Source organism: Phyllostomus discolor, chromosome 1 (assembly GCF_004126475.2).
Source record: "Phyllostomus discolor isolate MPI-MPIP mPhyDis1 chromosome 1, mPhyDis1.pri.v3, whole genome shotgun sequence".
NCBI classification, from domain to species: Eukaryota; Metazoa; Chordata; class Mammalia; order Chiroptera; family Phyllostomidae; genus Phyllostomus; species Phyllostomus discolor.
This window is the reverse complement of record NC_040903.2, coordinates 129138634-129163139: the sequence shown is the minus strand read 5'-3', so window position 1 is coordinate 129163139 and position 24506 is coordinate 129138634. Positions and strand designations below refer to the sequence as shown.

At 34.6% G+C, this 24506-nt stretch overlaps 1 protein-coding gene across 1 annotated transcript in view; it reads left to right on the top strand.

The window, feature by feature from the left end:
* Positions 1 to 24506, top strand: part of MIA2 (MIA SH3 domain ER export factor 2) — a 115906-nt gene that overhangs the window by 64461 nt on the left and 26939 nt on the right. Inside the window, 9 exon segments of the mRNA XM_036028925.1 lie at positions 1420 to 1558; positions 4442 to 4543; positions 5701 to 5761; positions 6639 to 6674; positions 9390 to 9457; positions 10718 to 10800; positions 12359 to 12469; positions 12472 to 12486; positions 16582 to 16740. Coding sequence (XP_035884818.1) covers positions 1420 to 1558; positions 4442 to 4543; positions 5701 to 5761; positions 6639 to 6674; positions 9390 to 9457; positions 10718 to 10800; positions 12359 to 12469; positions 12472 to 12486; positions 16582 to 16740 — 774 coding nt within the window.

Below are 24506 nucleotides of genomic sequence, written 5' to 3'. Positions count from 1 at the left end.
TATGTTTTTTTAACTTTTGTTTCTTATTTGTGAAAAATTAGCTTATTTGTGAAAAAATTGAGTTTTTTGTTGTAGTTGGTAATATCTTGTCAGTTTTCTCCATATTTATATGAAATTAAAATAATGAAATTATTTAAAAAAACATGTTAAGACCATACTTATTTCAGTATTATATGTGTGGGATGATTTGTGATATTAAACAGTAGTAAGTTAAAATTGCTAAATTTTCATTCTTTGTTAATTGCAAAATTGACCTTCAGTAGTGATATATTTTACTGATCTGTTTACGATAGTTTTCTTTTTTAATGTAAGTATATAATATCTTAGCACATGCAGGAATGATATTAGACCTATAGAACAGAATTTTTTCATTGAAACATTTTTATTTATTTTTTTGATATAGTTGATATGACTAACATCCTTCTTCTTCTTCTTCTTTCTTTTTTTTTTAAAAAGGAGCCCTAGCTGGTATGGCTCTGTGGATTCAGCCCTGGCTTACAAACCAAAAGATCACTGGGTTTGATTCCCAGTCACGGCACATGCCTGGTTTGCAGGCTAGGTCCACAGTTAGGGCTATGCAATTAATGTTTATCTCCCTCTTTTTCCCTCCCTCTGCCTCTCTCTAAAAATAAATAAAATCTTAAGAAAGAATTTCACTATAACCATTTGTATACAAAAAAGATGAAGGGGCATACTCAAATGTCAATAATGATTAACTTGGAATATGGGATTATGGATAGATTTCTTTTCTTTTTACTTACCTATATTTTCAAAAATTTCTACAATAAGTGAACTGTATATTTTAAAACTAATATATGGAGACTATGCCTATGCCTGTACCCTCCTTCCAAATCTAACTTGCTTTTTAAATGGATCATGGAAGAGAAATTCCTACAATTGATTTTTTTCTATTCATAACGTGAAAGTTTTCTTCTAAACTGCTTTCCCTATTTGGTGATCACTGACAGTGCTATTTTAAGGTACAGAAGATTTGAAACAAAATAGTTATAATAGAACTACAAAGATATAGTGAAGATTTAAGTGTTTATTGTGTTTTTTTAAATAGGGATGATCCAGTTTTAATAAAAGTAATATCCAATGTTAATGTCTGTAAAGTGAGTGTTCTTGGCAGTGGTTTAAAGCTTAAGTTAACAGGTATAAATTTTAAAGTAACTTACAGGTTTTCTGTTGGAAAAATTTAGTTTATTAATAATTTATTATTATTAATTATATTTTATTGATTATGGTATTACAGTTGTCCTAACTTTTCCCCCTTTGCTCCCCTCTACCCAGTACCCCCCCCTTTCAGGAAATCCCCATGCCATTGTTCAATAATTTATTATTTTTGTCTCTGAAATGTTAATAATGTAAATTAAAATATTTACTCCTTTAATTGTGACTTTTAAAATTTTTCTGTAGAGTGTATTAAAACTCTCCAGACTGAACAGGCATCTTTGCAGCCAGAAAATGATCATCTTGAGAATGAGAATCAGAAGCTTCAGCACAAACTTAAAGTCATGACTGAACTGTATCAAGAAAATGAAATGATACTTCATCGGTAATAAAATTTACGTTGATACTGCTATCGAATAGCAAGTAAAATAGCTTAAAATGTTGCATATAAAGTTTATGTGATTATCTAAAGTTCTCAGTTTATGATTGAGTTACATTTCATAAATTCATTTTTTTAAAAAATTTCTATTTTAGAGAGAGGGGAAGGGAGGGAGAAGAGAGGATGAGAAACAGCCACGTGAGAGAGAAACCTTGATTGGTTGAACTCTGTATGCGCCTCAGGGGACAGAGCCTTCAACACAGGCATGTGTCCCAACTGGGAATCAAACCGGCAACTTTTTGATTTGCTGGATGATGGCCAACCAACTGAGCCACATCAGTTGGGGTTCATCAATTTATTTTCCAAAAGTTATTTGATCTTGAAAGACTTCTTCTTCAAGGATGAAAATGTCATAAATGATATTGGACCTTGCAAACTAGTTCACAAAATCCTTTTTAACTTCTTATAGATAATCAGCAAATTATTGCTAATTAAACTTCCTAATATTGCAAGTGGTCAGGGACCGCTTGGAGGACATCAATCTTGGTGGACATCATAATCATTGCACTATACCCTTTAACTCCATCTCTGATATATGTAAAACTAATCCCTTTCCCCTGTGTAAATTTATCCTGGCAAACTGTTTCTTGTCTCAGTAAGTGGTAGTATTATTTGCTGAGTTGCTCATGGCAGCTAATCAAGCCATCCTTGACTTCTCTTTTTTATATCCCATATTCACACTCTCTTCAAATTCTATCAGATAGAATATCTGATAGAATCTGATTCTGATTAGCCTGAATCTGATTACTCTTACCACCTCCTATACTGCTCTGATCCAAGCCATCATACGTTAGGATCTGGTTTGTTGCAGCAGCATCATGAGTAGTATCTCCTTTCATATTCTTAATTTCTGCTCTGATTTCAGCAGCATGAGTATTCTAAAACAAGTAATGAGTATTGTTACTCTCATGCTTAGAACCTCCAGGGGCCTTCATATCACACTCAGAATTTAATCCAAAGCTTTATCATGACCTATAAATTCTGGCCCCTGGTTGCCTCTTTAATTTCAGCTTATTTATTTTCTTTTCCCCTCACTATATTATAGCCACACTGGCCTTCTTGATGATCTTTAGCATGCTAAGCACATTTGTATCTCAGGGCCTTTTGAACATAAAAGGGATTGTTTGAGGTAGAAGAAATACTTCTTCTTCTACCTCAAAAAAAGTGTGTCTTTTGGGCAAAAATGGGATTGATCATATTGTAGAATTTTAAGGAGTAATGTTTAAAATTTCAAGGAAAAATTTCTCTGATACTCAGAGCAAGGATGAGAAGCTGAATAATGTCCTAGCTGTAAGTGTGTTGTTCACATTGTGATTTCATTCATTCATTAGTTTGAAGTGCTTTTTATTTGATCATCACCTGAGAACATGCTTATTGATTTTAGAGAGAGGGGAAGGGGTGGGAAGAGAGATGGAGACTGAGAAACATTGATGCAAGAGAGAAGCATAGGTTGGTTGCTTCTCATATGCACCCTGAACAGGGACTGAACCTGTAACCCAGGTATGTGCCCTGACTGGCAATCGAGATCATGACTCTGGTTCATGGGATGGTGAGCTACAACTGAGCCACAGAGGCCAGGGCCTTTGAATTTCCAAAATATTTTATAGTCCATTCTTACATTTAAATTAAAATATTCACTACTCAAATTCAATGAATTATGGTGCTGGTTGTTCTTCTGAATCAATACCAAGTTGATAGTACTAAGAAAATGTTAAAGTAAAATATTTGCCTGCATACAGTATGATTTATGAGGAGGCAAGCTGTGTTTACCTATACCACCATCCTGACTCAATGTCTGAAGAGGGGTGTCAAAGAATTTCTGGCCATTTTTAATTTGCAGTCTATAAAAACACATTTCTTTCATCCCTAAACCAGTTAATACTTTTATGCTTTTCCTAAGGCAGTAACTTCTCTTATAACACCAATAAACAGTTGACCTGGGGGTTGTTTCTTAGTAAGCATTAGGTAATGTAGTTTGTAGCATATAAAACATTTACAGTTGCCTTGTAGAATTCTTTAGTTGTTTATCATGTTTATTCCCAAAGTTCATGAAGGGGAGACATCCATAGTTAGGACTCCACATGTGTGTTCCTGTGATGTTCAGTATTTCTTGAGGGACCAGTGTTACTGATGATAGTATGTGAAGCAACTTGAGAATGTAGTATAATGGAGTCATGGCTTGTTAGCTCTGTGCCTTAGTTCAGTTATTTAGTTTCTCTGTGCTTCATTTTTTTTAGTAGTAACCAAATATAGTTGTTATAATTAAATAAAATAATATGTGTAAAGGTCCAAGAACAGCTTCTGGCACATACTAATAGCTTAGTAAGTTAGACACTACTATTAAAAAAACTAGAAGTAGTAAGCAGAACTACTACTACTTTCATTTACTTTGGGTTTTTTTTTTGTGAGCTGGCCTGGAAGACTATTTTACAAGTTAACAACCAACTTAAAAATTATTGAAACAATTCATTAGTTGCCGACTAAGTGTAATGCTGCTTTATATAAGAAGTCTTGATAAATAATAAAGTCATAATAATTTTTATTAATATTTACCATGATACTGTTATTTTTATGATGAATTCTTATAGAAAACTCTTGAAACTTTTTATTAGTAGTACCGTTATTAGACAAGATACTTTATAATTTGAGTTTGTAATAAGTATTGTGCTAAGAATATTTACTCAAGTACTTTGTTTTTCTCCTATGTGATGTTTTTAGTGGGATTATGCAAATTGCTTTATGGAAAGAACCAGTTGTAATATAATTAAAGAGATATAATTAACTATTTTATGACATAGAGTGTCAAGAAATGAAACATTTTGTTTTAAGGAAATTAACAGTAGAAGAAAACTACCGGTTAGAGAAAGAGGAAAAACTTTCTAAAGCAGATGAAAAGATCAGCCATGCAGCTGAAGAGCTGGAGACCTATAGGTAGGTATTAAATATATGTTACCCCTTTCTTTTTGAGGTGGGGAAAGTATCCAAAAGCCCAATACCAGAAAAAAAATAATATAGCAGTAACAATAAAAAATAAAACAATGTAGTTTTGTTTCCCTATTTTCATTTAAATGTCTTGCTGTTATGCAACTATACAGAAATTATAAAAAGAAAAATTTTTTTTTCTTTCAGTATATGAGATTTTATTTTATTTTTTAAAGTTTGTTTTAATCCTCAACTGAAGATGTTTATTGATTTTAGAGAGAGGAAAGAGAGAGAGAGACAGAAAGAGAGAGACAGACAGACAGACCTCGAGACATCAATTGGTGCCTTCCATGCACACCCTGACCTGGGATCAAACCCAAACCTGGGATGTGCCCTGACTGAGGATTGAACTTGTAATCTTTTTGGTGTATGGTACGATGTTCTAACCAACTGAGCCACCCGGCCAGGGCAGTATGTGAGATTTTAAATCTCTCAAATTAGTTGTATTTGAACATGGGCAATCCTACTTTATTTTAATGTCAAGGAAATTATGAGTAGCCATTAATTTAAAAGTCTTTTCTCTCTGGTACAAATGGGAAAGAATGTATACAGCATTAATGAATACAAGAATTATGCCACAGAAAGAAGAGTGAGCCACAGTTAAAGTTTGGAAGAAATGTTAATAAGACAGTATGTCTATCAGCAATATACTAAATGGTTGTGATACTTCATTTTATATTTGGAAGTGTAAGCTTGAGTTTATTGGAAAGAATGAATTATCTTGTTAGTCTTATAAGGTAACAATTAACATTTTATTTTGCCTAAGTCATTAATTTCCTAGAATTCTATTAAGGTTACAGACATCTGAGTAAGTCTTCGAAGATCATGCTTCTTAAAAATGAAAATGAACCAATGTGCATATAAATCTTTGCATGACCTTTGGTTTGGGTAAACCCAAGTAGCAGTACTTTTAAAGCTTTATTTTAAAATAGTATCAGGAAAAATTATACTTTAGAATCTCTTAAAGGTGATTAACATATGGAGTTCTGAACTTTTTTTTACATGAAACAAAGCATTCTAGATGCTTTCATATTTTCAGTAAAGAGAGTGTGTTCTATCATTTCTTAGTATATATTAATAGTAGAATGATTATTTCTTCCCTGTAGAAAACGAACCAAAGATCTTGAAGAAGAACTGGAGAGAACTATTCATTCTTACCAAGGGCAGGTATGTGTGTGTATGTATTTATAACTTAAAATAATTTTGATTTGTTTGAATTGGTATCTGTTATGTTGCAGGAATGTAGTTACTTGACTAGTTGTACACCTTTCTTGAGGTTTTGCATGTGGTTGTGGGGTGTTTCTAGAGAACCAGAAATTCTGGGATAAGAGATCTTTAAGTTGCCATGTCTTCTACATACACAGTGCGGCAAAAGTAGGTTTGCAGTTGTTTGTATGGAAAATGACATGCATATTATGATTATTACAACAGCTTTATTAACTGTGTTTTCTTTTAAATTTTATTTTTGTCTTTTATTTCTTTAGAGGGGAAGGGAGGGAGAAGAGGAGGGAGAGAAACATTGATGTGATGGAGAAACATCAATTGGCTACCTTCTGTATGCACCCCAATGGGGTGGGACCAAACCTGCATCCCAGGCATGTGCCCCCACCAGAAATCGGACTGATGACCTTTCAGATTTGCAGGATGATGCCCAACCAACTGAGCCACACCTGCTGGGGCTTAACCATGTGTTTTGCATACTTGCAACTGTAAACCAACTTCTGCTTTACCTTGTATGTCAGCATTGGGGTCTTATATTCAGCCAGCTAGGGTTCCTTAATTAGCAACTCATATTATAGTTGATTATTGCATAAAATAGAAATTTACTAGACATAAAGTTTAGTTGTTTTTACATTCAATTTTGTTTAAAAATATAGTAGAGTAGATCATATGTATATGAAAATTTGCTTTAAAATGTTACTTCCAAAGATGCTTGAGTTATTCTGGGTCTGTGAGTTGTATACTGAATCATAGTGGTAGATGTGAATGTTTTTTACATAAGAAAAGTAGTTATAAATAATATTGTAATGATTTTCTTTTTCAGATTATTTCTCATGAGAAGAAAGCACATGATAATTGGGTAAGTGAAATTCTCTTAAGTTCTTTTATCCAATTGTTCTTTTTCCTAATTTAGAAGAGAAGTGTAAAAGGTACTGAAAATAAAGGTAGCATTTTAAAAAATCATTTTCTTTTACTATGTTACTTATAAACTAAATACTTTGTTATGGTACAGTTATTCACAAAATCTGATTTTTCCTTCTGTTCTTTGAACTCACTGCTTCTTTGCAAGGAGTTTCTGCTCTCTGGGGGAGGTGATGTAATCTTCATGGCTACATTGTTTTAGGTCACTGGATTGCCACTAATTACTGTGGACAAATTCTCTGGAGGTGTTTACTCATCTGTAAAACAATGGGATTGGACTGAATGATATCTAAAGACTTTTCTAGTTCTAAAAATCTGAAAATTCTAGTATCGGATTCTCACTGTTGAATTACAGGGTACACATCAAAGAAAAACCATCATGAGAAATATCATGTTAGTCCTCCAGAGGAACTGTGTGAGGAAATCATAAGGATGTAGATTTTGACTAATAATAAGAACGATCCCTCTAACATGTAGAATTGTTGTAAGAGCCAGCCTTTGGAGGACTTGTCCCTAGGAGTCTTCAAGGGGAGGCAGTTTGCACAGTGGGTGAACACACCGGGTTTGGACTCATCCTGTCTCGGTTGGCATCCTGGTTCCCTCACCTACTGCCATTTCCTTACCTATAAGATAGAGATATCATTAGTACTTATTTCAGAATTATTGTAATAATTAAATAAGATAATTCATGCAAGGCTGTTAGCCATGTGCTGACATGTAGTAAGCAAGCACTTAGTAAGTGTTAACTGCTATTACCACTGTTGTTATACTGAAGCTTACAGAGATATTTCTTAGGCATGGATGTGTCTTTGAGTGGAGATTCCAGCTTAATTGGTAGGAAATTAGTTATGTTGAATGTTTATGTCCTTCCCAGTCCTAAGATTTTGTATGCTCTGTTTTGAGACGTTAAGTGAAGATTTGTTATTGAGTCAAGCTGGACTTTAGTTTTCGTCAGTCCTCACCACTTTCTAAAATATTCAGATGCTAATGATTTTTTAAAGACAGATAGGAATTGATGTTTACTAATGCTCTTATTTTCTAGGCACTCTACATAAAGCCATTTTATATGTAAATACATATAGAATGCTGCTTCCTTAGTTAATCCATAAAATAACTCTGTAACTAGGTACTATAATTCAAGTTTTAGAAATGAGGAAACAGCATAATGTCACATTGATTGGAGAGTCAAGAGTCAAATTGGAGATTGAAATTTTGACCTTTTAGATTCTAAATCTTGTGCTTTTTCTGTTACTTTACATTGAATTTCTTAGTAAATAACTACATTGACTTAAGCTCAAATATTCAGAAAATAATTGTCTCAAAATGAAGATGTATTTCAGATTTTATAAAAATATATACTCAAAAGTGAAGACTATATAGAAACTTAAAAAGAAGTAATCAGTAGTATTGCTTTCATTTATTCCAAACTTTTTTGAATACATCTACACATAAAAACACATATATGTGTTTTAAAGAATGGAATCTTAAGGGTAAATATGTTCTACTGTATAGAAAATATTTAGAAGTAATTTTGGTTCTGCATTGTTAAAATTTAAATGAATTGGTATTTATTAACTAAAATTGTTATGGTATAATATTCTTTTTTGTTAGTATAAATTGATTATATGATTATATATTAGAAAAAGATTTACCCATGGAATCTTTTGATAACGGTGCTAAACTATGATTAAGCTATGTTTTCTGTGAATATTTACATAATTTATTCTTTGCCCAGTTAAAGTCAATTCTCACACGTACTTTACAATTTTAAGTGAAGACATTGATAATTATGTTCTTTTACTTGTAAAAAATTATGGTTATAGACTGAGTTAATTTATCCACCCTTGTAATGATAGATATGTTTACCTAGGATTGGATTGGTTCGGCAGGTGTGGTGCTCCTCACACTGCCGCCTCTCATCTGCAGGGCCCACAGAGTGACTGGGAAACATGCAGTAATCCATTCAAGCTTAACCTGTGGCCACACTTTTGAGAATAGTACATGTTCTTCTATTTATTATAAGTGTAGCTTTGTTTTTTACAGTATAAATTCTGATTTTCTAACCTTTTATTAAATAAAAGTATCACTAAACAAATGTAAAAGACTGTGAAAATATTATGTGTACCGTGCTGTGCACTTAATAAATATGCAGTGGGCTGTGATTATTTTCAGCCATTTTAACAAAATGGCCTGTGCCTGTACACTGTGAAATTATTTTTGACCTTTATGGTTTCACACAATTATAGTGATTTTCCAGAAATGCTTACCTTGTTCCATGGCCAGTGCTGCCCTGCATAATGATCCCGATTCTCCATTCCTATCACCCTAAGCTTGGAGCCTCCTGCATTCCTCTTGTCATGTTTTTGGATATTTGTAGCACCAGATAATGTTAATCCTTGACTTTATGTTAGATAACAGCATTTATTGGCAAGTACATGATTGAACCCCAGCCTTAGCCTCATGCCTTCAGATTACATGAACCTCATTCCCTTTTAAAATTATTCCTGAAATTAAAACTTTTAACATTGAATTTACTGAAATAGATACTTAAGTGATTGTGATGTTTGTATGCCATTACAGAGATTTTTGTATAATGTATCTTTCATGTTAAGTTTGTATAAACATTTGTTTAATATGTATTGTTTTCTTTAAGTTGGCAGCTCGGACCTCTGAAAGAAACCTCAATGATTTAAGGAAAGAAAATTCTTACCTCAGACAGAAGTAAGTATCTTAGTGAGAGTACTTTAAAAACTTTATTCTTAATTGTTATTTTATTAGTTAATACTTTTATAAGGGTAAACAAGAAAACTTGCAGTGAATTCAGCATATCTAATGGTGAAATTTATTAGTTTTACCAGGAGTTACTAGATTTTTGTTTGAAACATTTGTTTTAGGTCACTAACAGAGAAAGAAACTGTTCACGGATTCTTTTATAAAAAGGTGTAAAGAAACTTAAACAGGGTAGGCAGGGGGAGATTACATGGGATGGAGAGAGAAAAGGTGACTATCTATGGGATGGTATTTCTCAGAATATCAGCATCTTTTAATGGATACATGGATGGAATAAATGTTTATTTGTCTTATCCCTTGGTTTTACTGTATTGGGTAGCATTATGTTACAATACAAAAATGGAAAGGAGAATAAAAGTGTACATTGTACAGTCAACGGTAAGAGTTTTTCTATGAGGATTGTAATAGTCTTCTCAGAGTGTTATAATTTCTTGCCAGAATGTTCTAACAACATTAGTTTTAGTCTGCTTGCTTGCCTTTATACTCAAATTAAAACCAAATGAATAAATGTTTTGTTTCAGATCTGATTGTCAAGAAGTAGAAATAGGATTCTTTTAAAATGTCACATTTCTAAGATAAAGAACTTAGGAGTAAAAGAATATAATGAGTTAATTGGATTCCAGTTTTATGTTATGGTTGGAATCCTATGGGTAACATTGCAATGGAAAGCATTCATGACTCAAAGCCAGGAGCCGTTTTGTTTGAATTCCGGTAATTAAATTTTGAATAAATCATTCAAACTCCTAGCCTTAGTTTCTTTAGTTGAAAAATGGTAGTCTTTTAAAAAAACTTAAAAAAATTTAAATAGTTCATTTTTATTGTACTTTTTCCATCAGCATTTGAAAAACAGTAGTTCTGAATTGGTTGACCTTGGAGGACCCTTCTGTTTCTAAAATTTGGGTTTTGTGATACTGTACTCTTCTATAGTCTGATTTTGAAGAAAAAGCAAAACAATTTCAAACCTCAGCAAAACATCATTATCACTTGACAAAAAAACCCTGTTACCCCAAAATAATAGTGAGAGAAATAGAAAAGTATTTTGGTCAAAATAATTTTAAAGGATCTGTTTCTTTTATGCATATGTTGGTAAAGTGAAGAGTAGCTTATATTTGATACTGGCATTTTTCTTGAAATGTGTAACTTAGAGATGTTTGGATGAGTAACTTAGAGATGTTTGTTCTTTATTTGCAGATTAACTGAAACAGAGCTTAAATATGAACTTTTAGAAAAAGATCCTTATGCACTTGATGTACCAAATACAGCATTTGGCAGAGGTAGTTTTTTTAACCCCTTATTTAAAAATACATATATATTTATTTATATATAGTACATACAATTTATATAAGTATAAATTTAATACTATTATTTGTAAATATTTTAGATTTTGGAGCTAGGGTTCTAATCTAGGTTCTCTCACAATTTCCTGAGTTTCTGAGTTTTGTTTTCCTAGCAATAATATAAATATTTGCTGCCTCTCTTTCTCAGTGGGATTTTATACAATGATAGTACCTTGAGCTCTTTGAAAGGCAAAGTACAGTATTCATTAATTATTTTTGGGAGAATGAATGGGTAAGGATTGCTTAAGTAGAATAGCATTGTGACTGTTTACATATTAACTATTTTTTTTGCTATTTGTGTGAATTATAAAAATGGGAATTAAAACGGTTTTTATTTACTTAAAATATTAATTAAAAGGTGGGAAAACCTGGGTAATCTGAAATGTGATTGTTTTAATATTCTCAAGAGAGGGCCAGTTCTTTGGAAGATCTATTTACTATTTCTGTCCATTCATTAATGAGTTAGCATCTTTAGTGATCTTATACTATTCCAAATACCTTAAAATTTTCAAAATAATTTTGGTTGACATGGAATTAAGTTTTTGAGGCAATGAAAATAAACCATCTTTATATAGATAGAATCCTGTTAAAATCTTTGAAAATTTATAAAATAATTTTGAGAGTCCAGTTTCATTAAAATGGAAGTCTATTTCTACATTTTGAAGGTAGCAGATTATTATGAATTTCAAATAATAACAAAGTTAGGAGTAGGAAGAATTATACAGAAAGAATTTTTGTCTGAAATTAATGCAACAGTCTTAGGGGAGAGTAAAGAATGCTTTGATCTTTTTTGTAACTACACTTGTATATTATGTAAATTGCATAATAAGATTTAACATGTTTAAAAAGTGTTATTTTGGTGGTATTTAAGTTTGTTTTTCACTATTGATTTTTGATCATTTGAAACATAACCATTATTTAAAAATGGTAAAGTTTGTAAAATGATAGGGCTCTTTGGTTATGAATGAACCAACTAATTTTTGATGCTTTAGAATATTTTGTGTTTATTTCTCCTTCACAGAATTTCAAACTTTACTCAAATAATTCATGGCTCAACATAGGCTTCCTGGCCTGATTTAAACTGAGCCCTTCCATGTTACAACCCTTACCAGTTGAAATATCGAGAAGCATACTGCCACTAAAAACAAAAACAAAACAAACTTCGTGCTCCCCAAATCTTCTGTAACTCCAAAATATCACCAGTGTTCTTTGCTTAATATTGTATGGTTATTTTATTTATGTGTATTAATTATCAAGAGGATAATGTTTTTATTGACTACAGTGTACATTTGGTAAACAGATTTTATGGAATACAGAATTCCATTATTTAATTCTAACCCATGTTAATAAAACCCAAGGCATAGTCAGTATTCGAGACATGGATTAAACTTAAATTGGCGAGAGGATGACCTGATGATAATTGTTGATGGGATTCTAATTTGTAGAGTAGCTAACTGAAACTATGAATTTAAACATGCTGTTTTAATTATTCCAGAGCATTCCCCATATGGCCCCTCACCATTGGGTCGACCTTCATCTGAAACGAGAGCTTTTCTCTCCCCTCCACCTTTGTTGGAGGGTCCACTCAGATTCTCACCTTTGCTTCCAGGGGAGGAGGAAGAGGTATATTGTTTAAACATCTTTATTACTCTAGATTCTTCCTTACTTTATATTTTCATCTCAACTTTTCTTTAAAAACAATATTTAAAATAATTCTTTGGAAAATGCAGGCATTCCTTGTACTTATTGTGGGTTACTTTTGTATGGAAAAGGAGCTCTGTGACATCTAAATTTAATATACTTTTCTCTTAGTATATTGCAATATAATACATTTTGGTCAAGCAATTGATTTATATCTTTTAAAATCATTTTTAACATCTTAAAAACTATATTTTATATTACATGGTATAAAACTTTAAAAGAAGACATAAAATAACAATATAACCTAGCATAAAATTGCATTTTAATGAAACATTATTAGAATGTAGAATTTATAAAAGATTTTTTTACATCATTATCATGATCTTTTTATTGTAGAAAATCAAATTGAAAGAACCTTCATTTTAGTATTGAGGGATTCAGAATTGCTCTTTTGTATGTAGAGTTTTAATGGGAACCTTCAAAGAGACCTAAATCATTTGTTAATACTTTGAAAAACCGACCTAAGATTCTCTGCCTTATTACTCCTTTATGTATTTTTGAGAACTTCTGGAGCTACTTCAAGCCCTTAAGTATTAGTTGTTGGTCTTTCTGCATTTACCGCATCAGCACTCACTCAGATGTTACCTATGTACCTGGAATATTCCTCTTTTATTTTTTACAGATGGTATTTATTTATTTTTAGAGAGAAGGGATGGGAGGGAGAAAGGGAGGTAGAGAAACATCAATGTTAGAAACATGGGTATGTGCCTCTCAAACAGGCCCTGTTCTGGGACTCAACTTGCAACTCAGACATGTGCCCTGACTGGGCATTGAACTGGTGATTTTTGGCTTTGTGGGGTAATACCCAACCAACCGAGGCACACCAGTCAGGGCTGGAGTGATCTTTTAATCTCTCTTTTGATCTCTCATCATACTTTGTTCTCTTTGTCAAGTTGCTTTAAAAATTTCCCTTGAATTTTGGCAAATTTGAAAGATTAGAGCCTTCTAATTTCCAAAATCAAAACTCTTAGGTTTTTAGCCCCAAGTCTCTGTTTTATTAGTGCTGATAGCATTCTTCACCAGTGTCGTGTCGTCCCCATTCCCCACTTTCTGTCAGTGATTTTAGCATACTGAATGTGAGGTGGGACCAGAAAATACTGAGACCAAATAATAGCAAACTAAACCCACCATAAGAAAGCTCTAATATTCATTCATATGGATACTAGTCATCAAAAAGTAGCATCTCAGAGAGTCTGTGTACTTCCCTACTGAAACTTAAACGTATTTGGGTCACTTTTTTGGAATTGCCTTTAAGAATATGAAAAAAATTATTTATGTTCATGAGATATTCTCTCTTAGCCCATTTCTTATTTACATCCTCTTTCCCCATCCTCAGTTTGCTACACTTAGAATTGGTCCTTCCTTCTTCCTAGTCCCACAGCAGATTGGGCCCACAGCCTTTACTTGTATTGACTTTGAACCGAGAGCTCCTGTGGAAAGAGATTGAGTTGCAAATGGACACTTGGAGCCCTAGAAGAGCATTGCTTTAAGCAGTCTGAGGCAGGGACTCATTTTGAAATTCATGTGTGTGCTGTAAGGGCCCTGAATCCATTTCCCCCCAATTTTTTGCCTTGACCTAGAGTAAGAAATACATTGTATATCATTTATATTATTCACCAGTGTATATGTAATTGAAACCAGTTCCACGGAATAGTACTTATTACTGTTTTCACTGCTTTCTGGTATTTTCTATTGAGTTCCATTCCATTTCATTAAAAAAGAATAGTGGTTAAGACTAAGTTAATTACATGCACCAAAATGGGTTGCAGCCAGCAGTCTCAAAAACAGTGCCCTAAAAATAAGGGTATATTTGGCTTGATGCAAATGTGAATTACTTTAAATTGAATGATATAAGTCAAGGATTGCTTGTAGTCAATTGAATATTTGGAATAAGAGTAAAAAGCTACCTTTGATTTCTCCTCTCCTATTTAAATTACTTTCCTCTCCTTTTTAATTACTTTCAATACTGATGTATTTGCATTATTTGCAAGGGTGTTTTACTATTTGTTAGAAAAGCCACAGAAGAATTGAAAAGAAAGTGCAGTTGTACAGCATATATCCTGGTTACATGCATAAACAAACAACAATTTAAAATGAGTAAACAAACAAACAAATGAGCAAGCAAGCTATAGAGGTTTTAGGTAAGTAATCAACAGGTCTTAAAAGAGTCACTTTGGACCAGAAGTTTCTGTGACCCACCAAAGAAGGATAACCAATACCCTTCTTTTTTCCTTTTATTACCTTTTAAAATTTGAAAGTTTGGGTGAGATATATATTTGAATTAGATTGAGTATAAGGAAAATAATTTCTTTTTAGAGTAATTTGTATATAACACTGGGTCTGAATGAAAAATTTTAACCTTTAGCAATTTAAGTTTGTAATTTTCTCCTGGTAGTAAGTCATGGGCCTGTACTTGGCCCTCTGGCAGTAAACAATCAGAAGAAAGCCTTTGATTGTCAAAGCCTTCGATTGTGTCTTTCAAAGATCTGTGCTTCACTCTAGATGAATTTAGCCTAATTGACTCCTGCACATTTCTTATCAAGTTAGCTTTCTTCTTTTCCAGCATTTTTCTTCTAATGAACTGATGCTTAGAAGGATGTATAAGCTATAAGGAAAGATTTGGGGAATTTAATAGAATGTACACCTATAAGGAAGAGATAGTTAATCTTTTTACATGAACTGTCAGTTTACCTCTTGACTCTACAAAAGAGAGTCAAGTTTTTTTTTACAAGATTACTATATATTTTAAAAAAGAGAAAGCTTACACTGAGTTGTGCAAGTTATCAAGAGAAGGTCAAATTAATTTTTGTTTCCTCTTAAAGGAGGTTCTGAAATGTGGGAAGCATTTTAGAAAGACATCTATTTCAAAATGTTTTTATTTTTTTAAACTGTTCCTTGAAAGGGAATAAGTTTCTATTTTCTGGGCAATATAATTTTGAGAAGACCTCATTCACCCCCTCAGTGATGGACAAATGAGGTATTGATATATTTTATTATTTAGTGTTTAAAATAATTTTTACATTTGTTTTTCTATTTTAATTGAATATGGGTTATTAATTGAGGCACCCCTCTTTTATTAATGTAGGCATGGCAGATTTTTTAAATTCAAATGAGTATTATTTTGCTCAAAGTGTTTGTCCCAACAAGTGCTGTTGTTTCTGCAACTGTTCTTTTAGACTTGCCTTCAGGGCTATGAGCTCTTTTTGAAGGTAAATTTGACACTTATTGTAGATATTGCTACAAGCCATTTTACAGCCAAATTCATCTGATAGTTTTAAAGTTTGTAATCAGACTGGTTAAAATCATTTTGGGGAGAAGTACAGAATCATTGTTCCAGCACTGTGATGTAATTTCTTGAGTGGCTTCAAAGTTAATGTGAATATATTTCCAAAAACACTTTTCTAAGAAACACTTTGAGTAGTTGCAGAATCATTGAAATATGTATGTATGTTGGCGCTAAGATGACTCTTTTAAAGAAATCATGTTCTTTGGCTTTTGGTAGATTAGTTTAATCAGTAAAAACTTTGTAATTATTTTATTGCATCATATAGAAATCTTTACTTTGAAATTTACTTTCTACTTTTATTTTTCAGATATTATTTATAATTTAAAATTTAACCACCATATAAAGGACACATGGACAAAAACAAGGCGGGGGTGTTGGAAACGGGAGGGAGGTGGGGAGGGCTGGGGGGGTGCACTGGGATAGGAGTAAAAGGCAGAAAACTCTACTTGAAAAACAAGTAAAATAAAAAAAATAAAAATTTAACCACCAATTTTATATGTTAAAATACTGTGATGATAACATTTAAAAACAAATTTTATAAGCAAGTGCTTGTTTATGCACATAGCAGAATGGTCCTAGAAATGGCTTTGGTAGGAGAGAGTTGTAGTCTAATATGTCCTAATTACTAGAATCTGTTTTCCATTTTTAAAATGTGTCTGGAATTTATTTGATCATAGGTTTTAAAATACTTTTTTAGATAAAACAGAATTGTATTTTTTTTCTTTAATTAGGCTCAGAAGGCCCAGGGAATCCTCAGGACCATCCGATTACTAATGAAAGAAGAAAATCGAGCTGTGATAAGTTAACTGATCCTCACAGGGAACCTTCTGACACTGGGTCCCTTTCACCTCCATGGGATCAGGATCGTAGGATGATGATTCCTCCATCAGGTATGGAAAGAGTATGTAACATACAGGAGTGTGCCCTGTTTTAAGAAAAACCATGATACATATTAGAACACATCAATAACACAAATTTCTGAACAAAATAATTAGGTATAATTATTCACATTACTGAAAGTTATTTTATACACCTCCCCCCATGGAACATCTTTATTATTATTATTTTTTTTAATTTTAATCATTGTTCAAGTACAGTTTTCTCCCCCCTACTCCCATTCCAGCCCACCCACCCAACCCACCCCCCTTCCCCCCATTACCCCCCACCCCTAGTTTTTGTCTATGTGTCCTCCAAATTTGTTCCCGTAATCCCTACCCATTACCCCCTGAAATTCCCTCTTCTCTCCCCTCTGGCCACTGTCAGACTATCCCCTATTTCAGTGTCTTTGGTTATATTTTGCTAGTTTTTTTTTGTTTTTTGTTTTGTTGTTTAGAATCCTGTTAAAGGTGATATCATGTGGTATTTGTCTTTCACTGCCTGGCTTGTTTCACTTAGCATGATGCTTTCCAGCTCCATCCATGCTGTTGCAAAGGGTATGAGCTCCTTTCTTTCTGCTGCATAGAATTCCATTGTGTAAATGTACCATAGTTTTTTGATCCATTCATTTACTGATGGGCATCTAGGTTGCTTCCAGCATCTAGCTATTGTAAGTTGTGTTGCTATGAACATCGGGGTGCAAAGGTTCTTTTGTATTGGTGTTTTAGTGTTCTTAGGATAGAGTCCCAGCAATGGAATTGCTGGGTCAAAAGGCAGATCCATTTTTAGTTTTCTGAGGAAGCTCCAAACTGCTTTCCATAGTGGTTGTACCAGTCTGCAGTCCCACCAACAGTGCACTAGGGACCCCCTTTCTCCACATCCTCTCCAACACTTGTTGTTTGTTGCTTTGTTTATGATGGCCATTCTGACTGGTGTGAAGTGGTATCTCATTGTGGTTTTAATCTGCATCTCTCTGATGGCTAGCGATATTGAGCATCGCTTTGTGTGTCTTTGGATTTTCTGTATGTCCTCCTTGGAGAAGTGTCTGTTCAAGTCCTTTGCCCATTTTTTAATTGGGTTACTTGTCTTCTTAGAGTAGAGTCGTGTAAGTTCTTTATATATTTTGGAGATTAAACCCTTGTCTGAGGTATCATTGGCAAATATGTTTTCCCATACAGTTGGTTCTCTTTTTATTTTGATACTGTTTTCCTTAGCTGTGCAAAAGCTTTTAATTTTGATGAGGTCCCATTTGTTTATTCTTTCCTTTATGTCCCTTGCTCTAGGAGACAAGTCAGTGAAAAAGTTTCTGTGTGAAATATCTGAGATTTTCCTACCTACGTTCTCTTCTAGGACTTTAATGGTGTCATGTTTTATATTTAAGTCTTTTATCCACCTTGAATCTATTTTTGTATAAGGTGTAAGTTGGTGCTCGAGTTTCATTTTTTTGCATGTAGCTGTCCAGTTCTCCCAACACCATTTGTTGAAGAGGCTATTTTTATTCCATTTTATGTTGCTGCTTCCTTTGTCAAATATTAATTGACCGTAGAGGCTTGGGTTTATTTCTGGGCTCTCTGTTCTGTTCCATTGGTCTATGTGCCTGTTTTCATGCCAGTACCAGGCTGTTTTGATTACAGTGGCCTTGTAGTATAGTTTAGTGTCAGGTATTGTGATTCCTCCTACTTTACTCTTCTTTCTCAAAATTGCAGCAGCTATTCGGGGTCGTTTATGGTTCCATATAAATTGTTGAAGTGTTTGTTCTATGTCTGTGAAATATGCCATTGGTACTTTAATAGGTATTGCATTGAATGTGTAAATTGCTTTTGGTAGTATGGACATTTTAATGATACTAATTCTTCCAGTCCATGAACACGGTATATGTTTCCATTTGTTTGTGTCTTCCTTGATTTCTCTCCTCAGTATTATGTAGTTTTCTGAATACAGGTCTTTTACCTCTTTGGTTAGGTTTATTCCTAGGTATTTTATTTTTCTTTTTGCTATTTCAAGTGGAATTTTTTTCTTGATTTCTGCTTCTGCTGTTTCATTGTTGGTGTACAGAAATGCCTTTGATTTCTGGATATTGACTTTGTATCCCGCTGTTTTACCAAATTCATTTATTAGGTCAAACAGTTTTTTGGTGGAGTCTATAGGATTTTCTATGTACACTATCATGTCATCTGCGAACAGTGACAGTTTTGTTTCCTCCTTTCCGATTTGGATTCCTTTTATTTCTTTTTCTTGTCTGATTGCTATGGCTAAAACTTCCAGTACTATATTGAATAGAAGTGGTGAAAGTGGACAGCCTTGTCTTGTTCCTGATCTTAGTGGAAAAGATTTTAATTTTTGCCCATTGAGTATGATGTTGGCTGTAGGTCTCTCATATATGGCCTTTATTATGTTGAGGAATGCTCCCTCTATTCCCACGTTGCTGAGTGTTTTTATCATAAATGGGTGCTGTACCTTATCAAATGCTTTTTCTGCATCCATTGATATGATCATGTGGTTTTTGTCTTTGTTTTTTTTTATGTGATGTATTACATTTACTGATTTGCGTATATTGTACCATCCTTGCATACCTGGAATGAATCCCACTTGGTCATGGTGTATGATCTTCTTAATGTACTGTTGGATGCGGTTTGCCAGTATCTTGTTGAGGATTTTAGCGTCAATGTTCATCAGCGATATTGGCCTGTAGTTTTCTTTCTTTGTTGTGTCTTTATCTGGTTTTGGAATTAAGATGATGTTGGCCTCATAAAAAGAGTTTGGGAGTCTTCCATCTTTTTGGATTTTTTGAAATAGTCTGTGAAGGATAGGTGTTAGTTCTTCCTTAAATGCTTTGTAGAATTCTCCTGTGAAACCATCTGGTCCAGGGCTTTTGTGTGTTGGGAGTTTTTTGATTACTGCTTCAATTTCTTTTGCTTTTATTGGTTTGTTCAGGCTTTCTGCTTCCATTTTATTGAGTTTTGGAAGGTTATATTTTTCTAGAAATTTGTCCATTTCATCTAGGTTTTCAAATTTCTTGGCATACAGCTCTTTGTAGTAATTTGTTACAATCCTTTGTATTTCTGTGGTATCTGTCGTAATCTCTCCTCTTTCATTTCTGATTGTGTTTATTTGGGTTTTCTCTCTTTTTTTTCTTGATGAGTCTGCTTAAAGGCTTGTCGATTTTGTTTATCTTTTCAAAGAACCAACTTTTGGATTCATTGATCTTTAGAATTGTGCTTTTAGTCTCTATGTCATTTAATTCTGCTCTGATCTTGGTTATTTCCTTCCTTCTGCTTGCTCTGGGCTGTCTTTGTTGTTGTTCCTCGAGTTCTTGTAGACGTAGGGTTAGGTGTTTGTTTGAAATGTTTCTAACTTTTTTAGGTGGGCCTGTATCGCTATGATCTTCCCTCTCAGGACTGCCTTGGCTGTGTCCCATAAGTTTTGGGTTGTTGTGAGTTCGTTTTCATTTGTTTCCAAAAACCGTTTGATTTCTTCCCTAATATCATTCTTGACCCAATCATTGTTTAATAGCATGCTGTTTAATCTCCATGAATTTGAGTGTTTTGGGTTTTTTTCCTTGGGGTTGGTTTGTAGTTTCAGTCCCTTGTGATCCGAGAAATTGATTGGTATGATTTCAATTTTTTTGAAATTGCTGAGGCTTGTTTTGTGTCCTATCATGCGGTCAATCTTTGAAAATGTTCCATGTACATTTGAAAAAAAGGTGTATTTAGCTTCTTTGGGATGGAGGGTTCTGTAAATATCAGTAAAGCCCAGTTCGTCTAGTGTATTGTTCAATGCCTCAATATCTTTGTTGATATTTTGTTTGGAAGATCTGTCCATTTTTGATAGAGGGGTGTTAAAATCCCCCACAATAATTGTGTTGCTGTCCATATCTTTCTTGAAGTCCTCTAAGATTTTCTTTATGTATTTGGGTGCTCCTATGTTGGGTGCATATATATTTACAATGTTTATGTCTTCTTGGTGAATTCTTCCCTTGAGTATTATGAAATGACCTTCTGGGTCTCTCTTTATGGACCTTCTTTGGAAGTCTATTTTGTCAGATATGAGTATTGCTACCCCGGCTTTTTTTTCCTGTCCATTTGCTTGGAAAATTTGTTTCCAGCCCTTCACTTTCAACCTGTGCAGATCTTTTATCCTGAGGTGGGTCTCTTGTAGACAGCATATGTGTGGGTCATGTTTTCTTATCCAATCAGCTATTCTATGTCTTTTGATTGGAGCGTTTAATCCATTTACGTTTATGGTTATTATTGATAGGTACTTATTCATTGCCTTTTATGTACGTGTGATCCTCTCTGACTCTCTCTTTTCCTTTCTTTCCTTAAAGCAGTGCCTTCAGCATCTCTTGCAGAGCTGGTTTAGTGGAGCTGTATTCTTTTAGACTTCTTTTGTCTGAGAAGCTTCTTATTTGGCCTTCTATCTTAATTGAGAGCCTTGCTGGGTAAAGTAGTCGTGGTTGCAGGCCTCTGGTTCTCATTACTTGGAATATTTCTTGCCATTCTCTTCTGGCTTGGAGTGTTTCCATTGAGAAGTCAGCTGTTAGCCTTATTGGGGCCCCCTTGTATGTTACTTCCTTTTTCTCCCTTGCTGCCTTTAAGATTCTCTCTTTGTCTTGGAATTTTGCCATTTTAATTATGATGTGTCTTGAGGTGGGCCTCTTTGGGTTCCTCTTGATTGGAACTCTGTGTTTCCTGTATTTGTGTGACTTTTTGTCTCATCAAATTAGGGAAGTTTTCCATCATCACTTGTTCAACTAGGTTTTCTATCCCTTGTTCTTCTTCTTCTCCTTCTGGTATCCCTATTATGTGGATATTATTACGTTTCATATTGTCTTGCATTTCTCTTAATCCCTCTTCATTTTTTCTGAGCCTCTTTTCCTTTTCTTGCTCTTTCTGGGTGTTTTCTTCTATTTTGTCCTCTAGCTCGCTGATCCGATCTTCTGCTTCATCGATCCTGCTTTTCATTCCTTCTACTGTGTTCTTCAGTTCAGAAATTGTATTCTTCATTTCCTCTTGGCCCTTGTTGAGAGTTTCTATTTCCTTTTTTATGCTGATGTAGTTTTCATTGAGTTCATTGTAGCTTCCCTGTAGACTCTCGTAGCTCATTGTGAGCTCATTGAGCTTCCTGACAATCACTGCTTTGAATTCAATATCTGATAGTTGAATTGCCTCTGTTTCATTTAGCATTCTTTTTGAGGCTTCCTCCTTTCCTTTCATTTGGGGATTATTTCTTTGTCTTCCCATTGTTTGTGAGACTCTTCTTGTTTGCCTCAGCTTCTTATATTGATCTGTTCTGGCTCCCTGGGTTTATGATGTGAACTTCTTTAGTAGAGTAGCAGTGAGTTTCAGTGGTGCTGTTTCCTTGACCCCCCAAGCTCGCTGGTCTTGGGCTGTTGTTTAAGTTGGCTTTGTGTTTGCCTTTGGGTTTTGATTGTTGTTGAGTCTTTCTTTGGTGGTTCCTTCCCACCAGCTGGTTAAATGTGGGTCACTCTGTCCACCACCTTCTGTATTTTGCTGTGCTGGTGAGGGCAGGTTGTGTTGAAGCTGGTTCTTCTTGTTGCAGCATTCCCCTTAGGATCCGTTCTTTGTTCTTTCGGTTCTGCCACAATCCTTGGTCCTCTGTTTTGAAAAATGCTGAAATATGTTGGTTGCTTGCCTTTCTACTCCATAGATTGGTCAGGATTTTCTCCCCTGAGCAGAGGAAAGCCAAATCTGCTCCTTCCTACTCCGATGCCACCTTAGATCCCACCTTGTTTTTGTTGCTTATGGAAATAATACATGTTGTTTTAGATAATCTGAACAATGCAGAAATGTGAAGTTAAGAAAGTTGAAAAATCCTGCTATTATCTTTGCATGCCTCTCCCAGAATTTAGTTATTTGACAAGGTCTGTCTGGAAAGTATCCAATCATACATTATGAAAAATAGAGACACTTATTGCAGAAGATAGGGGATACAAGAAACATTGTACATAAGACAGTGATGCCTTAGTTCCCTGCAAAGTAGGCACCCTGGGACCTCACACAGTTCTCCCAGTCACCATCAACTGCCCCATTGTATTTTCCTGAATCTCATCAATGGTCTGAAATCTCTTCCCTTTCAAAGGTGATTTTAGTTTTGGCAAAAGCCAGAAGTTGCAGGGCACCAAATCTGGGCTGTAGTGGGGCTGAGTCACCTGAGTGATTTGATGTTTCACCAAAAGTCTCTGCATAAGATGTGATGCATGAGTGGTGTAGTGTTGTGATGAAATTGCTAATCACCAGTTTGCCCAGAGCTGCGGCCTTATCAATCATCCAAATGGTTTTCATGGAGGAATGTTCAAGCTTAATGCAAAATTTGATGCAGATACATTTCTCTACTTGCTCAGTCATGTTGAATGTGAAGGCCACATAGTACACACACTCACTCAATGGTGTTTATCCCCCCCACTGACCACTACAGTGAAGTCATCACTGTTCACGCATGCACATTATAGTCCACTCTCCTTGGCTGCCAGATTACATCGATGTTGCGCAAACCATTCTCATTATATTAACAATGGTTGGACTTCTTCTAGACAGACTTCATATATCTTTTAGGGACTTTTGTGGGGGAGGGTATGCATTCATGAACATAGGTGTACAAATTTCTGCATTACTTATGTTGCACTTACAGTAACCACACTTGTAATTGTCTTTCATTGATTGATTGGTTGACTTTTAGAGGAATAGAGAGAGAGACATTGATTTTTTAACTTATGACTTTATTGGTTGCTTCTTGTATTTGCCTTGAGCAGAGATCAAATCCATAACCTCAGCATATCAGGAGATACTCTAACCAATGGAGTTACTTGGCCACATAGTTGTCCATCTTTCTTCCTTTCTTCCTTTCTCCCTTTCTCCCTCTCTCCCTCTCTCCCTCTCCCCGCTCCCTCTTCCTCCTTCTCCCTCTCTGCCTCCCTCCCTCCCTCCTCATCCGAGGGCAGCTTTTCATTGCTTTTAGAAAGACAGGAAAAGAGAAAGAGAGAGGAACATTGAAATGAGAAACATTGCCTTTTTGTTGGCCCCCTGACCAGGGATCAAACCTGCAACCTGGGTATGTGCCCTGACCATGAATTGAATCCATGACCTTCTGGTCTATGGGAAGACACTCTTAACCAATTGAGTCATACGAGACAAAGCTACTTGTCCTTTCTTTTTTTTTTTTAACTGAATAATGTATCTCAGATATCTTGCCAAAACATACATATATACCAGAAGACTCATAGCAGAATATCCTGAAAAAAGGCAATTACTGTTGTTCCTATAACCCCTAATTTTTTTCAGGTATTTTTATTGATTATGCTACACAGTTTCCCCAATTTTTCCCTCTTTATCCCCCCTCCCCGCACCCCCAATCCTCCAGCATCCCCTGCCCTTCGTTCATGTCCATGGGTTGTACATATAAGGTCTTTGAGTCCTCTGTTCCTATTCTATTTTTTCTCTCTCCCCATCTATTTTATGCCTACTAATTATGCTGCTTCTTCCCTGTACCTTCCCCCCATTCCTTCCTTCCCCCTCCCCACTGAAATCCCTCCATGTGATGTCCATTTCTCTGGTTCTGTTCCTGTTCTGGTTGTTAGCTTAGTTTTTGTTTTCATTGTTTTTCTTTTAGGTTTGTGTGTTGATAGTTGTGGGTTTGTTGTCATTTTATTGTTCATATTTTTTATCTTTTCTTAGATAAGTCCCTTTAACATTTCATATAATAAGGACTTGGTGATGATGAACTCCTTTAACTTGACCTTATCTGGGAAGCACTTTATCTG